The sequence below is a fragment of the Perissodus microlepis genome, chromosome 8 (assembly GCF_051167445.1).
Source record: "Perissodus microlepis isolate ML-2025 ecotype Zambia chromosome 8, ASM5116744v1, whole genome shotgun sequence".
NCBI classification, from domain to species: Eukaryota; Metazoa; Chordata; class Actinopteri; order Cichliformes; family Cichlidae; genus Perissodus; species Perissodus microlepis.
In genome coordinates, this window is record NC_140468.1 from 25,889,922 (window position 1) to 25,907,557 (window position 17,636).

Sequence of the window (17,636 nt, forward strand, 5' to 3'; positions counted from 1 at the left end):
GTTTTACTTTTGCTCTTCTGATAAGGACCAAACCAAAGGACCAAATTCACTGTGGGCCACTAAGTTAAATATGATTTAATTCTTTTGTGTGTCTGTCACATAGCTCTAATTAACAATATGTGTGTTTGTGAACTTGTGAACCAAGCTGGGTAGCGTTAGCTAATAGCTTAGCACTCCACCCTCTCGTTCAGGTATGGTCACTTCTAGCTCCAAAAAATGAAGTTGCAGTGGCCAAAAGGTGCAAAAGCTCCAAAATCAGTGGCTGATGTCATAGTGGTTCCATCCATCTTTTATATACGGCATGCTTGGTGCATGGAAGGTAGGGTGGGGGGTTCAGCAGAAGTCCAAAAAATATCGTTGCCCAAATCCAGCCCTGTTATAAACACTGTAAACCTGAATGTGATAAATTTAAATCTTACTCTATGTTTTTTTCAGGCATCCTTTACATAAACCCAGCAGACCTTGGGTGGAATCCACCAGTGTCAAGCTGGATCGACAAGAGGAAAGTCCAGTCAGAGAAGGCCAACCTGACCATTCTCTTTGACAAGTATATCCCACCTTGCCTGGAAGCACTCAGGTCGAGGTAACGCAGCTCCTCTGTGGCTTTGTGCCACTGTAACAGGAAGTACATGGAGTCATATATTGACGCAGGATGTTGGGGTGTGACATAACACGTAACAAATGGTACTAAGTGGGCGTGTTAGACGAGCAAACACGGACTGAGTCAGCAGAATTGGATGGTGCTTTCTATACAGGACCACTCGCCTCTTCCAACACCTCCATCACTGCTCCTATTAGAGCACACAGCAAAAACAGGAAGCAGAGGAGGGCAAATTTGTTCACAATGTGAGACAGTGTGTATGGAACCACTGTGCCACAGCTCATAAATATGTCATCTCTTTTCTTGGACTTCAACATAATTCAGTGTGTTCAATTGAAAGAAGCTGTGTTTGTTCTGTTAAATGAGGAAAAGAAACATGTGATCCAATTCAAAACTGCAGATTGTAACACCAGAGTTTAACATTTTATTGTTTGCTGTGTACACAGTTGTTCCTTTATGTACTGAATGAGCAACATGAGATGACTACAATGCTTGAATCATGTGATGTAATGCGTCTATCTTTGTTCAGGTTTAAGAAGATCATCCCTATCCCTGAGCAGAGTGTGGTCCAGATGCTGTGCTACTTGCTGGAATGTCTTCTGACTCCAGAAAACACCCCGGCAGACTGTGCCAAAGAACTTTATGAGCTCTATTTTGTCTTTGCTGCGGTCTGGGCCTTTGGAGGGGCCATGTTTCAAGACCAGGTACTGCATAGGGCTCTAGGCATGTGAGATAAGTGGTTGCATAAAGAAGGAAAAGAATGGGAAATAACTGAAACAGCTGAATATTTTTTTTTCCCATAACCCCTTCCTGAAAAAGTTTCTTGCACTTGGTATTTCTTGGTATTATTCCATCCGTGATGGCTCTTATGCAACTCAACTCTGCGTCTCTATTCGTGAAAAGTCATTTCAATGCTATTTTCAGTTGAATAAATGGCAGGGGTTTTAAAAGGGAGAGATCTTCATCTGAAAATGAAGTGGACTCCATTCCCCCTGAACAACACACAGACTGGCTGAATTTAAATCAGCAGGAGAGCCATGGCGAACAGTTGCTAAGCAATCCAGTTAGTGCCGTACAGTAAGCGCGTCCGTCTAAGTTATGGGATAAAACTGCTTTCCCCTTGGTACAAATGTACTCCACTTTATTTTCCCATCACAGATGCATTTAAATGCTAAGTGGTTTTATTGACTGGAGAGTTGGTAGTGAATAGAGAAGACAGGTAGGAAGGAGTGGGGAGGCAGAGAGGAAGGCAAGGAGCTGCCAGCCAGCAGGTGATGAGGCTACTTCACCGTCTGAATCGCAGAGATGCATAGATACGCCTGCCATCTCTTATTTTCCACCCTTCATCTGCTGTAGCTGGATCACTATATTGCTGCCATTTATTTGTCCTCTGGTTTGCATTCGCACCAGTATAAATCAAACACATAGATCCATCGCTACTGTACAGAAAAGAAGCAGAGGGGAAGTCATTTTAGAGTATTGACCGCTCGCCTACCCTCTGTGTCTCTGCATGTGTGCTCTGTGTGAGCACAGCTGGTTGACTACAGAGTGGAGTTCAGCAAGTGGTGGGTGACCGAGTTCAAAACCATCAAGTTCCCTACCCAGGGCACCGTGTTTGATTACTACATCGACCCCAAGAGTAAGAAGTTTGAACCCTGGTCCAAGATGGTGCCCAAGTTTGAGATGGATGCAGACACACCACTTCAGGTACAACAAAGGTTTTAGATTAGATGCTTTTTTGTGTGTTTTCTTTCATTCTTTGCTTTCTTAGGTTTTATGTGCTATTTACGAGACTAAATGTTCCAACCAGCTAATCGCTAGCCATCTTGAAAAACCTCAAGGCATTAATGTTGGCAGTTATTATTAAACATTTAAACTAACATTAATTTGTATGATCCAAAACTTATCCCTTTAAATAAAAACTACTGTTAAAAATTGCTTTATGTCTTTATGTCAACCATAGCTAATGTTTTAAAGACCTGTCCACATGAGAAAAAGTGATCAGAATAATACACCTAGAATTTAAAGTAGCTACACTAGAGATATGGTTAAGGTAATTCAAAGTCTTTATTGTGTTCTTCCTGTTGTGCATAGCAGCAGGATGGGGACTCAATTGGAGATAAAGTATCTGAATTTCAGGAGCTGGACCACACCTCCAAACACGCTCCTTCCGGTTCTCATCTATATAGGTTCCCCCAGTTCTACAAGCCGTTCATTCTCATTTACGTGCCCCACCCCCCCTCCCCTTTTCACTTCTTTAACTTCTTTACTTCTATGGGGATCTGCCAGGCCCGGGAGCCGCTGCTTCGATGCCTTCCCCAAACCGCAACTAAATTCATGTCCAAGCCATTCACCTTTATCTACTAAAACGCTGTCAAACCTAAAATGAGGACGTGGGCCCAGCCAGTGAAAAACAGGATAGAGGCAGAGTAAAAGATAATACCATAATCCAACTCTTGAATACAATCTGATCTTGTACATTGGTGGGCACTCACAATGCAAATCAGGTAACAAACACACAAAGGACAAAGGAGCGGTTTTGCAATATTACACAATTTAGACAATTAGGAATACGAGGAAACAAAACGGTATAGAATAACAAGGAATGTATGAGGTATAATAACGACACTGAACAGTCTTTTACTAGTGTTCCCATCAGACAATGTGTATCAAATATTTGTGAATGATTCCCATGTTGCAGGCATGCCTGGTCCACACTACAGAGACCATTCGAGTTCGTTACTTCTTGGACCGTCTGCTGGAGTACCGAAGGCCTGTCATGCTTGTTGGAAACGCTGGCACCGGGAAGTCTGTTCTGGTTGGGGAAAAACTGGGATCACTGGACGCAGAGAAATATATGATCAAAAATGTCCCTTTTAACTATTATACCACATCTGCTATGCTTCAAGGTAGGAACAATTTAAAATGGCAAATAGCACACCTCTCTGTTTAAGCTGTGCATCTGAAGGACTGTAATTGATTAAATAACTGTGCTAAGCTGTTTCATGAGCTCATAGTACTGATGGAGTTAGTTTTTTTACCCCTCATTCATAGAAGACTGATAGAGTATTGATTTCACCAAGCCGGCTATGCAGGCAGTTCGTGACTTTGATACCATCGTGTATCTACTAAAAATCTGCAATGATTTTGAATCTTAGTGGCTTCGACCTCAAGGTCAAGGTCAGAGGTCAAGTTTTGTGAATGTGATAACTTAAGAATGTGGCTACAGAGGATTTTTATCTCATAAATGTGTTTACTTGGAGACTGAGGGGTAGCACTGGAAGTCACCAGTATTTCTTCTACTGATGCTGACCAACTCACAGTGATCCTTACAGAGAGACATATGAAATCATGATTGCATGATTTATATAGCCATAGCTGTGTTTCTGTAAGGTTACTCAGAAAATTTGAAAACATCAACATTAATATAAAAGTTATTTTACATAATTTTACAGTTTGTTTTACATAAATATTGTAAAAAAAAAAAAAAGAAAAGAAAAGAGAAAAAAAAGTAGAATATTTTTATGTTAAAGGATATGTATATGATCTTTAATCAGGGATACTTGGTCTTTTCTGTGTTGGGGTCTCTGTCAGGACATACAGTCCCAGAACAGAGCAGCCAAATGTAAATTACTGCAAATATAAATAACAAATCTGCGTTTGTCTTTAGCTGCTGGTTAACTCTGTGAAGTCTAAGTCATCAGAGACAATTGCCTTAGAGTTAGTGTCAGGGTCGTCATGACAACTTGGGCCTTCGAAGGTTGAAGATACAGTTTATCAAAAGAAATACATACGTACATCCACGCAAATGTAGCATGGGTAATGCTGCTGATCCGAATCTTTATTTTCCATATTGGGACACCTCAGACTGCTTTAGTGCCTGTACCCTGTGTCCTTGTGTTTTTTGCTTGTCAGTGCTTAACACACAGAAATGTCTAACTGCTCTTTGCATGTTGCAGCTCACTTGAAATGTCAATTAATATTTTTCTTTTTTTTCTTCTTTTAATGTAAATGACACTGAGACCTAAAAAGTTAAAAATACTACAAAAGCAAAAAGAGAATAATAGAAAATTATATTTTGTATAGTGGAATCATTTTTCTTACATATTAGTTATCATTGCCTTAGGTGTTCTTCTAAAGTCAAAATGACCCCAACTCCCAGATTCGAAGCTACTCCGTAAATGCTGTTTTTCAGTTACAGTTTCCTCTGTGCTGATTTTCCTCTTTCTGCTGTCCGCTCTTTCATTCATCTCCCGCACAGCTGTGTTAGAAAAACCCCTTGAGAAGAAAGCAGGGCGCAACTACGGACCCCCAGGCAGCAGAAGACTGATCTACTTCATAGACGACATGAACATGCCTGAGGTGGATGCATATGGCACGGTTCAGCCTCATACACTAATACGCCAACACATGGACTACAACCACTGGTAAGGCGCTGTCATTTATCATGTAGCTGTGCAGTATCCACACATGTATGGGAGAGAATATACACGTGCTGTTTGAAGGAGCAACATTATACTTATAGGTTGTGCTGTCAGAGGTGATTTTCAGAAAATGCTACATCAGCACCGCTTTAATTGCTCAAATGATGGACAGTTTTGACAATTTCTCCCTGTATTAACAGATAAAAGGATCATTCAGATAATTGAGTGCCAGCAGCTGATAGCTGTGAAATGTTAATAATTCGCCGCTTTCCTCTGAAAACTCCTTCATTTTAGTATTCACAGAAATCCCTGCCTTAGTATCAATATGCTACAACTTTTATGAGTGTCAAAAGTCAAATGTGGGAGCAGGCTTGTGTGATTCGCCTTAAAAGGATTTTGTTGCTCATCTCTCTGACACAGTGAAGCCATTCTGAACATGGTTCCACTGCGTCAGACACAGGCTAACTGGCTTAGACACGGTCAGCCCATTAGAGATATGCTAGGAGGATTTCAGGTATGAAATTTAGAGGAAGGAGGATGCTGCTGTGCCACGCCAGCTTAAGTGGGAGCTGAGGCATCCATATCTGCAAAAGTGTGTGTGTGTGGGTGTGCGTGTGTGTGTGTATTAGAGACAGGGGGCATGAGTATTTTTCCGCATGCAAGACTGTTAAAGAGTGATTTTTTTCTGCATGTGTGTGTGGACTCCCAGGTATGAGCGTAATAAGCTGCTTCTGAAGGAAATACACAACGTTCAATACGTGTCCTGCATGAACCCCACAGCTGGCAGCTTCACCATAAATCCACGGTTGCAGGTACACACACACACACACATTCGGCCTCCCAGCACGCTGTGATCCATTGGTTATGCAACTCACTGCTGAGGTTTCACGTGCACTACATCTCACACGTTATCAGTTTTTCTTTAAATTTGCTTTCTGAGTTTGAATTCAGAACCATTATCGACAAGTTTAGCAGATGTGGATTTAGCCCAGTCCTAAACCATTTTCACTGACCTTTACTTTTAGTCTAGGACTAAGCTTAATCTAAATATGCTGTTTTACAGTCATTTATTTCTTCCTTGTGAATTTGCCAAATTGTTTGTTTCTCTCTTTGTTAATTTGTCTGTTCATTCATGCAGAGTTGATTAGATTTTGAAAAAACTTTCAGGAAGCGTTAACTCCATCATTTCTCAACATTATAATTCAGCATTTAGAAAATTAGACTGGTTTGCCTGAGGGTGGTGCCGCATTTATTCTTGCTTATTTGTGTGGTTTTGCATTATCACACACACGACTAATCTAATGTAAGAAATTAGAAAAGAAAAAAAGAAAATACCACAATATGCATTCATGTGGCTTTCTGCCGTACAGAGGGGCTATACTACAGAAGATTGCAGGGTCAGAGTTAAAGAAGTTGCAAACAACTTCTGCAAATATATAGTATTAGAAACATAACAAGCCAGTGTGCAGCATGATGAGGACATTGTAATGTGATATTACAAGTCACCACTCAGTACTGATTCACAGATGTAGCAGAAGTGTAGGCATATTGTTTGGTATTTTTAATATACAATACAGAAAAAAGATGTGGGTGATTTTAAAAACCATATCATCACATAGTTTTTCCAGCAGAGCAGCTCCACTTCCATTATTTACAGTATATCCAGCCAGCGTATCTATTACATGCTTTGCTGTGATGTCAGGTTTATCAAGCCCTGTCTCCAACAAATGTAGCAGAGCAACATCACAGCTGGGTTGTGGTGTGGAGTCATCTTCACATCAAGCTGCTAGTTTTTAAAATACATTGGTTTCAGTCTAAAGTAAAAGAAAATGTACACCCCATTCAGTAGCTTAGGTGCAGTAATAATGTTCTGTATAACTTTATTAATGGCATCGTTATGGCGAAATGTTTGTTTATTGAGGTCCCACCGACTGATTCCACATAGATTAAGGTGTAGGCTTGACTGGGCCACTGCAACACCTTGCTTCTATTTTGGCCTCTCTTTTGTTAATTTGTTGGTGTGCTTGGGTTCATTGTTTGACTAGAGAATACTTTTTGTCAGCATTTGTGATCAACTCGACAACTGCAAAGTGCCTAGGTCTATTTACTACAACACTAGTCAAATTTATTCGTGTAGCACTATTCAGACGCAAGGTAATTTATAATGCTTTACAAAGGGATGTAAAGATGACTTCAAAGAGGCATTTATAACATTTATGTAAAGCATGCACAAACAGTCATGATAGAAATGTTTTATAACAACAACCATTAGAAAAACTAACTTGTTTGATGCTTTGAAGAGTTGTTTTCCATGTTCACAGTTGTCACATCTGTCTCTGCTGTATGAATCTAGTTGTTTCAGTTAGAGTCTCAGTAAAAGCAATGTCAAAAGAGCAGTAAAACTGTGGGAGGACAGAGTCCTCTATGTTATGACCCAGGGAACACTGTCATGCCTAATCTGAGACCATATGTAAAATGGGAAACCATCCACTAGAAAATAATAGAGATGAAAGGTTAAGAAGGAGGTTGCAGCCAGAGTGGAATGAAAGACAGTAGATGTATTATTGGGAAGGGACGCAAGGCCAAGAGCGTTGGAGGTAGATTCAAACTGTTCTGTCATGGTGTAGATATGAAGTTGAGTAGGAAGCTTGAAGGAAAAGTATGTGAATAGTGTTGTAAAGGTAAAGAGTGCCAAACAGGATCAGAAGTTAGAAGATGGAAATTGAAGGGTGAATGTTGTCACTGGATGTGCCCTGCAAGTTAGATGTCAGTTAGAAGAGAAAGAGGACTCCTGGAGTAAGTTGAATGAAGTGGTAGAGAGTATCACTAGTGGACTGAGAGTGGAGACTGGACCAGACTTCAGTGGACATGAAGTGAACAAAGATGACGAGGAGCTGTTGGGTAGGTTAAGGAGAGGAATGTAAACAGGCCGATAGCAGTGGATTTTGCTAAAAGGATGGAAATGGCTGTGTTGAACACATATTTCAGGAAGAGTGTGGAAAACAGGATAACATATAAGAGTGGTGGGAGGTAAACTACATCCTCTGCAGAAGGTGCAGTGTAAAAAAGATAGGAGACTGCAAGGTGGTGTCAGAGGAGAGTGTAGCTAGGCAACCTCGGATGTTGGCTTTGGAAATCAAGAAGAGGAAGCGAGGGAAAGTAGACGCAATGATTAAAGGGTGGTAGTTGAAAAATAAATATTTATTTATGTAATTTTAATGCTCTGGCTCAGTTGTGAAGCACTTTATGAGCTTTGTCTCGAAAGGTGCTATAAAAATAAAATTTTATTCTACTTGCTTTACTGTTACTAATATTGTGCAGAGTTCAGGGAGGAGCTGAGACGGGCTCTGGGTGGTAGGGAAGAGTTATCAGAAGACTGTGAAAGTACAGCTGAAGTGGTGAGGGAACCTGCCAAGAAGGTGTTTAGTGTATTTTCTGCACAGAGAAAATAGGACAGGAGACTTGGAATGGAATTGGTGGAATAAGGAAGTAAAGGATTATTTAAAAGAAGATGCTGGCAAATAAAAAGTGGAACAAGCAGAGATGAAGAAAGTAGACAGGACTACTGGGAGGCTTGGTATACGGCAAAGAGAGAGGTGGTTAAAGGATTATGGCGAGTTATATGTGAGGCTGGACATAAGGAAAGAGAAAAGGATCTGTAACAATTGGTGAGGCGCAGAAACTGAGCTGGAAAAGATATGCAGCTGGCCAGGAAGATTAAGGATACAGATGGAAATGTACATATGAATGAGTGGAGCTGAATAAAGAAAATGTTCAGAGGATTAGTAAGCAGAAGTGAGGGCAGCTTTGAAGTGCATGGAGAACAGAAAGGTGGCTGGTCCAGTTGATATAATGTTTGCTTTCAGTGTGTTGATGAAGGTGGAGGCATGCTTTGGAGAGAAGAGCGGAATCAAGACAGAATACATATGTGAGAATGAGAGGATAGACAGGTGTACCAGTAAAGCTGTAAAGAGTAAATGTGGTAAAACAAACATCTGTCAAAGATCAAGAATTTAATAAGTAAAAGAATCAAAACACAGTGAGACTGACATCAATTAGTTGTCGTTTGAGCATTGTTTGCCATATTGTCACTAAATGATTTTGTAGCTAGCATCATATATAACATCTGAAGGAGTAGATCAACAGCTGCAGGGCTTAGATAAGAGAACAATGCTGCAGACAATTTAAAAGGAGTTTAGCATGAACATCAAAAAGTTCTCACAGAACATTCAGGTCCAGAGTGTAATGCTCAACTGTAGGAAGATTGTTGGACTGAATTCTTTTCGATACTGTTGCGATTGCTTCCTCTGGTAGAAAAAGAACAGATGACGGTAGGTCAGGGTGCCTCTTGTCATTACACTGAAACAGCTTGTAGAAAAGTTAGTGAGACATGCCTGCAATGAAGAGGTTGGGGGGAAAACTTTGGTACATGGCTACAGCGTTAAAGAAGAGAGAGATCAACGATCTGAAGGTATTTAGTGTACTTTATTAGGGGCAGGAGGAGGTGATTCAGCAGGAGAGATTTCCAGCAGTTGTACTATCAGTGCTGTAGACATGATAGGTAGGAGAGTAAAACACTCCGTCTGTCTCTGACGTTTTTTAAAAACGAACTTTGTGGAATGAGAGAGCAGTTGTAAATACTAATGTTTTTAGGGACTGTTTTTTAACTGTGGAGTAAAATACACTTGCTGCTCCAGGGAATATTTCAATTTATTAAGTGGGGAAAAAAGCTTTACAAACCTAGCAGGCCCTATGGGAAAATGTAATTGTCCTATAAACCTAATTACTGGTTGTGTCACCCTTGGCAGCGAATTGCAATCAAGCATTTGCGATAACTGGCAATGAGTCTTTCACATTGCTGTGGGGGAACTTTGGCCCACTCTTCTTTGCAGAATTGTCTTATTTCAACCACAGGAGGATTTTTGAGCATGAGGGGCCTGTTTAAGGTCATGACAACACATCTCTATCAGATTTAAGTCTGGACTTTGATTACTAGTGTTTGATTACACGCTTGTTTTCCCTCCTTATAGATGCAATTATTTACCAACTGCATTTAGTATTAATTTGGGTTATCTTTGTCTAATATTAAAATTTGAGTGACGATAATTTCTCGCAGCACTTAATTTTCTTTATCTTGTTGTGGAGCAGCAGACAACCAATAGTATGAGGGACATTTTTGTTTAATAAATGAAAGTTTTGGTACTTGGCTAAATGCAGATTATTTCTGACTTTGTCCTCTGCAGTTAGATTAAAAATGACTTTTGTTTATAGACACAAACTCTGACTGACCTGAAGTCACACACTTTGTACACCCAGACATTCACCCTGTCATATTTAAATTCTAAAGTCATTCTTGACTGAGTGACAGCCTTTCTTTACTTATTGCTGCAAACACCCACAAGGTGACCCTTGGTTTCATTCTGGAAGTAAACCGACTGCATAATAAGTGACAAACATGTGTTTACTCTTGCCTCCTTTATGCTCTGCCCCCCTCTATAGCGCCACTTCTCAGTTTTTGCCCTGTCGTTTCCCGGAGCCGAGGCCCTGAGCACCATCTACACCTCCATTCTGTCTCAGCACCTGAGAGGAGAGGGTTTCAGTGCTGCCCTGCAGAAGAGCTGCTCCACCCTTGTGCAGTTAGCCCTGGCCTTGCACCAGCGCGTCTCCTCCGCCTTCCTCCCCACCGCAGTCAAGTTCCACTACATCTTTAACTTGCGAGACCTCTCCAACATTTTCCAGGTGATGCATACTGAGCACATACACCAGAAGGATTTATCCATGCAGAAATTATTTGAGAGGTATGACCTCAGGCTAAACTTCTCACAACGAAAGGCAAGAAGTTACCTCCATAAAGTTGGGAGCTTTTTTCCACATCACTCCTTTTAACTTGCTCCTTTCTGTTTCTACGGCTCTGCTTCCCATGCGGGTAGAGCCAGGCTTCTATCACTAATTTCTCATCTAAATGATTATTGATTTAAGAGCTGAGTCTGAAAGCCAGAAATAAGTCTGAAATAAGTGTAACAGAAAATAGAATGGATTTGCACTTCCACGGGTGTTAGTGATGATTTAATGTATTTAAATGAATATAATATCAGAGCGCTGTAGCTGTCAGGGGAGAAGCTTTTGGGCAATATTTCTGTCAGAATCCTCCACGGTTTCATGGAGGGCAGGCTCTCATTTAACACCCTCCGTTGTATAATTAATGCTTTAAGCCACTGAGCTATAGGAACTAGATTTTTCATAATTTTAGCTTGGAGTTTACAGAGGACCAACTGAGGAATCTCTGAGTTTTGCACTATGTGCAGAATATATAGGTGTGAAACTATGCTAGTTTAGATTCTTTTCTAATCCTGATTTTTTTCATATAGGCTGAAATTTCACTCCAGAGTTTGGACAAGCAAAACTCACAAACATGACAAACAAAGCCGGTCAGTTAGGGTTAGGGTTAGCCCAAAAATGCCAGCAATCAAAATCAAAATGGCAGCTGAATCCAAAAAGGCCATTAGCAAAAGCTTAAAAGGACAGCAATCATCTGCCTGTGGTCTGCCAAGCACGTCGTGTGGTTCAGAATGACTGGTACATGATGGACCTCAAGTGACAACTTTCACTGCCCCAGAAGAGCACAAAATGTAAGTGCAGGGAGGCAGCAGGAGAGTCTCCAACTGTAACTGTATAAAAGCATACAAAAAGGAACGCAGCTATGTGCAATATTGTTATTTGTGCATATTTGTCACAATATCAAGATTTTACTTTAAGTGGTGATGCAGTGCTTACGATTCACAGTGAGGTTTGAACCTGATGACCAGCTGAGTTTGCAGTTCCTCTGTGTGCTTGTGTGGGTCTGCTTTAGGAATTCTGGTTTTCACAATCCAAAGACTTTCATGTTATATGTGATTCTAAATTAGCCGTAGGTGAATGTTAATGAATGGGTGTCCAGGGTGTATCCTGTCTTTTGTCTTATTACAACTGGGAAAGGCTTCAGCACCCTCACGTGCTGTTCATTTATGGGTGGATGGAAAGTTATTATTCACATTTATTGTGAGCCACGCCAAGGATGGTGTCGATCGAAGAACAGCAAAACCAGTGGGGACACCACTGTCATGTGGAGATGTGGGAGTGTCTTTGGTTATCTCACCAGAAGCAAGAATGGCAAAGACAGCTCTGTGCTGCACACCAGAGGGCTCGAAACAGCAACTCAAGAAGCTAGATGGCAAAATTCATACAGTCCTACATCACTGGGTTTGGGTACTTTTCTATAACAGATAATGTGGTAGGCCTCACTGAGTTTAAGGAAAGAAAGAAAAGAGAGAGCCAGATAAAGTTTTTAAACCATCCCACCACACCTGGCAAATCACTGCATGATGTAGATGCAATGTCAGTGTTCAGCCGTCACAAGGAGACTCTTTTTAGACCAGATTGTCAGATGAAGTATGCTGAGCCTTCTGCACTTTAAGATTAAAGCCTACTTATCGTCCTTGCCAATGCACTCGCCCTGACCACCTAAAGACTTAGCTTCTAGGTCCTAGATCACACACATCACTGCTGTCAAAAAGTTGGGAATTAAATTGCACCACAACACTTTGAAGCTAGTGTTTAAATAAGCCATTCTGCCTCTTTCATCAAAATCTTTTTTTTTTTTAATTGGTCTGCACAGCGAGATCGGACATCTAATAACCACAAAGAGGAAACAATGTCAAAGCTGTCTCCTCTCCCCATCCTGAGAGGAAATGTAAAGAAAGCCAGAAAATGGACTCCTGGAGCTTATTTGAAGTTTTTTTTTTACTCAGTTCTCGCCGCAAAGACCCGACGACAGGTGGGTAGAGGCGAGAAACCTCTTAGCTTACAGCTCTGCCTCGGCAGTGTTTTCCCAGCCATACCTCTGTGCTTTTACACCTTCAAAAGTGGGAAAGTATTTGGCTTGACAGTACAAACGTTTCCTCTCATTTCAACCATGAGGCCTAAATTGTTGTCAGTCAGTATTTACTAGCTTGATGTTTCAGATGTTTGCCTCAGCTGAGATAATTGGAGGACTTTTTTTGTAATTGATTTTTTCCTCTTTTCTTCAAAACTTGGAGATGTAGCCAGAGGAAGCTGTCTCATTATAATCAACACTAATGAGGCAGAAAGCCAAGCTTAGAAGCTCTGTGGGAGCTTGCAGTGGTCTGTGTAAAGGTGTTTTTGAAAATGACAAAAGGAGCGGGTCCACAAAACAGTCAAGGCTGCATCTTGAGAAGACTGTTGCTGTTTGCTTGCAAAGTTCTAAGGTTAGTGGAGGTTGCTGAATAGTTAACAGGAGCTAATACTTTCTAAACTTTACCTTACTTTACTCGCCAACTTTTTAAAGTACCCTGTCCTTAAAAAAGTTGGCGAGTAGACAGAGAGCAGACACATTGTCTCCATAAATCTTCAGTTTTCCTGGGCTTTAGTTTGATCATTCCACCCTGTGGATGTTAAATTAAACGCACTATAAGTGAAGTACAGTAGCCAAATTCCACTAATAGGGCTAGACAAACAGTTTGCCGTCCGACTGGGAGCATTGTCAAAGAGCTCCGTTTGCCAGCGTTCGTTCTCTGCCATGACCAGCGGGCATATCCATGGGCTTGTCTTCTCCACGTCAACCTAAATGAGCTCCTCGACGCTCGAGAGGCGAGGGAGGAGACGGGGGGAAAGATGGATGTGGAGTGAAAGAGGAGGACAGACACTAGGGAGAGAAAGAGAATACACGATGGTGCAGAGAGACCAAAGCCAAACTGTACTGACTACACAATATGTCTGCATGATGTTCTGTAGATAGTCAGCTGGGTGCATTTGTTAGCAGGGGAAGCATTGTTTGGGGCTCGGAGCAGCTGTCAGGCTACGAGAAAAGCGAGCTTGCTGCAGACAGAACGACAGACAGATACATGCCGACACCAAGTGCTCTCTAATCCCTCTCCTCTGAGTTGAACAAAGCAATGAAAGATCAGGGACATAGAGGATGAGATAGTATGCCAAAGTCAGCTGGATAGAAGAAAAACAAAGTTCTGTTTGCTCTCAGTTTGTTCAAGTGATACTGCTAACAGCTAAGGCTGTGATTATTACTGTTATATAGAGTTAGGTGCCATATGGTGTTTTGTTTTGCTCAAGCACACTTGTACACAATGAATGCGGGGAGTCGTGATTGACACCATTAAACAAAGAAATGAAGTAGAAAGAGCTGGATCTATTAAAAGTCAAAAATATGACATCATTCACACATTCTCGTGGAAAACGTCTTAACTTTGGTAGAGCCGGAGTGGTGTCCATTACTCAGGCTAGGTTTGCATCTTAAGAACCCTCATCCACACCCAGAGCACACCTCCCATCTGCACAATTACACAGTGGATTTAGCAGCCAGTTGTCTGATTCAGCCAGCTCAGATATGGAGTCAGATCAGACTCAGCTGGCTTTACCCCCGGAGATGATTCTGTTGATTAGAATAAGTTCTGGGGCTGGAAACACACAGCATCTGCTTGCCTCTGCCGCTGCCTCCTGGGTAACGCTGTGCAGAAGGGAACAAACAGTGCCTGGGCGCCTCTCCAGCCTGTTCTCATCCTATACGGCACCTGTTATGTGACGCGGTGAGACTGTGACGAGATCCGCCTGGCTTCATCGTCAGCGTCCCCGTGGGAAAGCCGTCGCATCATACTGGCTTTCTCTAGAGATGCATTAATCATCAATCATCCACTAAACGCTCATTGTCGTGACTTTTTTGTTTTAATTTACGGGATGAAAAGAAAAACCTACAAAAACAATAAATTAAAAAAACACATTCATGTTCAGCCATGCTGGCTCAGTTGTTTTATAGATATTGTTGAGTGCAATTACTGCTTCTGGCCAAACTCAGAAGAAGATGAATCTTGATGATAGCCACAAATAAGCTCTCACTTTTCCTTAAACACCACCATAGGGTTTATATTTTTAGTTGTCTCCAATTGCCATAAAATTTTAAACAGATATGCATCGCAGCTTACTGTTAATAGGGACTAATTCTGCTCATTTCCATTTCCTCTATGTTTTTATTCCTGGACCTCGAGTAGCTTTTCATGATTCACATTTCAAAATAATGCTTGTTTTCTTGCCTTCGTGCAGCTTCTCAGTTCATCGCCTCTTAAAGAAGTTTAAGCTTTCTTCCTCCTCACTAAGCTAACTTTCTTGTGATTGGCTGCCTCTCATAAACACAAGACTTGAATAGAACGTCTGTATGCCCCAGATAATCATAGCATGATACCCCTCAGTGATCAGAAAGAGCCAAGAATAGAAAAAAGCTGTCTGATTCAGCATTTAGAGCAATCTGATTGCTCAGTTTTAGGCTAACACTTCATTCGTGTGTCATTATTTGAAATCTTGGCTACTTGACTCATCAGCCTGTCAAAATTTTCATTTATCAAATAGCTTTGTATTTACATGTTGAATTGGCACAGGTTTTGCTCAAAATATTCACAGTCCACAGAAGATGAATCAGACTGATGCCCCCCAGTTTTGAGGTGGGGGGGGTTCTTTGATTTTAACCTGACTTTTTCGTGTCTGCAATGGATTAAATATTCAGTTTATCTACTAAAGTTTTATTTTTAAGACTCTTAACACTTCCTGCAAAGTCTTCAGTGTGCATATGTGTCTGCACAGGTAAAATATGTAAATTGCAGCAAGGCAGTAATTATAGCTCAGTTAGTACCATTATGGTCAAAAAGGACTAAAATTTCCATATGCAGTTAGTTTCTAGCTCTGTTGAGCACGACTCCCTCTCCTTGAGACGTGCTTTCTTAGAAACCCGGCAGTGGAGACAGTAGAAGCAAGACCTCCAGTGCATTCCAGAGCTGGTATCAATAAGAACAGACATAACACTGATCAGGTCAGTATTGCATTAAATAGGAGCTGGAGTGGAGCTGGATTGCAGTGTGGCTTGTATTAAATTCGTCATTGCTGTCATACCTTGGAGGTCATGTATGAAATCTGAAATTCTTTGTTAACCAACACATATCTGAAAAAGTGCATTAAACTTATAATAAATGACTGATATCCAATTAAAATTTAGGTTAGAGCATAAGATTTGTGTTTAAAGCCTCTGTGGGAATGATGTGTAGAGTCTGTGCCTGATTTATTTTTTTTTTTTTTTGGTCACTCTTCCATCTCTGCATGCAGCAATACCTTTGAGACTACACGCTGAAAGAAAAGTGATCCCATATTTCTTAGTTTTATCTGACACACCTCCTAACAGCTTGTCCACTCAATATCCATTGATTTACCTGCAGTGAGTGTGCTGTGTTTCCCTCCTCGTTGTGGAATAAACGGAATGAAACTTGAAACCTTCCTCCCTCCTTTCCCTGCTCAGGGCATTCTCTTCTGTACCGGTGAGTGTCTGAAAGCCCCCATAGACCTGCTGAAAATCTACCTGCATGAGTCGAACCGGGTCTACAGAGACAAGCTGGTGGAGGAGCAGGACTTCCAGCTTTTTGATAGGCTGCAGGCAGACACAGTAAAGAAGTTCTATGAGGTGAGAGTTTTACAAAGTTCAGCGAAGGAAGACAAGAGCGGGAGGCTGGAGGATGGGGAGGGAGGGAAGTGCGGGATCATTAGGCTGCCTGCTCTGTGTCTGGACCTGGACATCAGTGGCCAACACAGCGAGGAGAGGAGAAAAAGGAATGTTGGGGGAGAATATTAATCAGTGTGGTGTGGGGGTCTGCCTGTCATGTCCGTGCTGTCAGCCTGGCAAATTGGAAAACATTTTAATGGTTTTCTGTCCACTGCTCCCTCACTGCACTCCCTAGCTCTATCACATGCACACTAGTCATCCCACAATGAAGAACCTGACAAGTGTATGTGTACATACACACACAGAAGGAGAAGGGAGAGAATAACCCTGCTCATGTATAGTATTCACAGCTGGCAACTAAGGTAAACTTATGACATTTTGCCCCTGTGCCACAGAGCAATATGCAGCATGTTTTACTGCTATATTTTTACATGCAAACAAGACAATGTTTAGACACTTTTATAGTCTCTTTATATACTACAGCTGAACGTGATAAATATGTAAGCTTGCAAAAAAGTAGAAAAATAGTCTAATTCATCACATCTACTGCAGCTATTTGTTTTCAGAGGAAACCAGCGTCCTGAAGAGACACACAGAGTCTTTCCAGTCAAATGTTTGGGGCCTAACACTTGCCAGAGTGAAAATGAACTAGGTCACCCTCTGCGCAGCTGTGATATTCAGCTGTGTCCCTGTCCAGACTGTTTAGGCTTAACACTAATGTTATGCTGACAGGGGTAGTGTGTGGGTCTGTATGTATGTTTATCGCTGAAATGTGTGTGTTTGTATGCGTGTGTGCCTCCTGAGGACATGGAGGAGACTCTGGAGCAGACCAGAGAGATGAACCTGTACTGCCACTTCGCCCATGGTCAGGGGGAGGCCAGATACATGGCTGTAGAGTCCTGGAGCAGCCTAAGTAAAACTCTGCTGGAGGTGCTGGATAGCTACAATGAGGTCAACGCCACCCTAAACCTCGTGCTGTTTGAGGACGCCATGGCTCACATGTGAGTGGAAGTTTGAAACCCCGGGGAGGAGGAGGACTACAGATAGAGTTAAAAAAAATGTA

General features: G+C 41.5%; 1 protein-coding gene across 1 annotated transcript in view; it reads left to right on the forward strand.

Moving 5' to 3' along the window:
* The window catches only part of dnah9 (dynein, axonemal, heavy chain 9), a 164,070-nt gene that overhangs the window by 63,755 nt on the left and 82,679 nt on the right, over positions 1–17,636 (forward strand). The window contains exons 41-49 of the mRNA XM_084938413.1: positions 436–583; positions 1,131–1,305; positions 2,135–2,308; positions 3,303–3,510; positions 4,863–5,028; positions 5,735–5,837; positions 10,525–10,764; positions 16,373–16,534; positions 17,378–17,574. Coding sequence (XP_084794539.1) covers positions 436–583; positions 1,131–1,305; positions 2,135–2,308; positions 3,303–3,510; positions 4,863–5,028; positions 5,735–5,837; positions 10,525–10,764; positions 16,373–16,534; positions 17,378–17,574 — 1,573 coding nt within the window. The remainder of the gene's footprint in view (positions 1–435; positions 584–1,130; positions 1,306–2,134; positions 2,309–3,302; positions 3,511–4,862; positions 5,029–5,734; positions 5,838–10,524; positions 10,765–16,372; positions 16,535–17,377; positions 17,575–17,636) is intronic.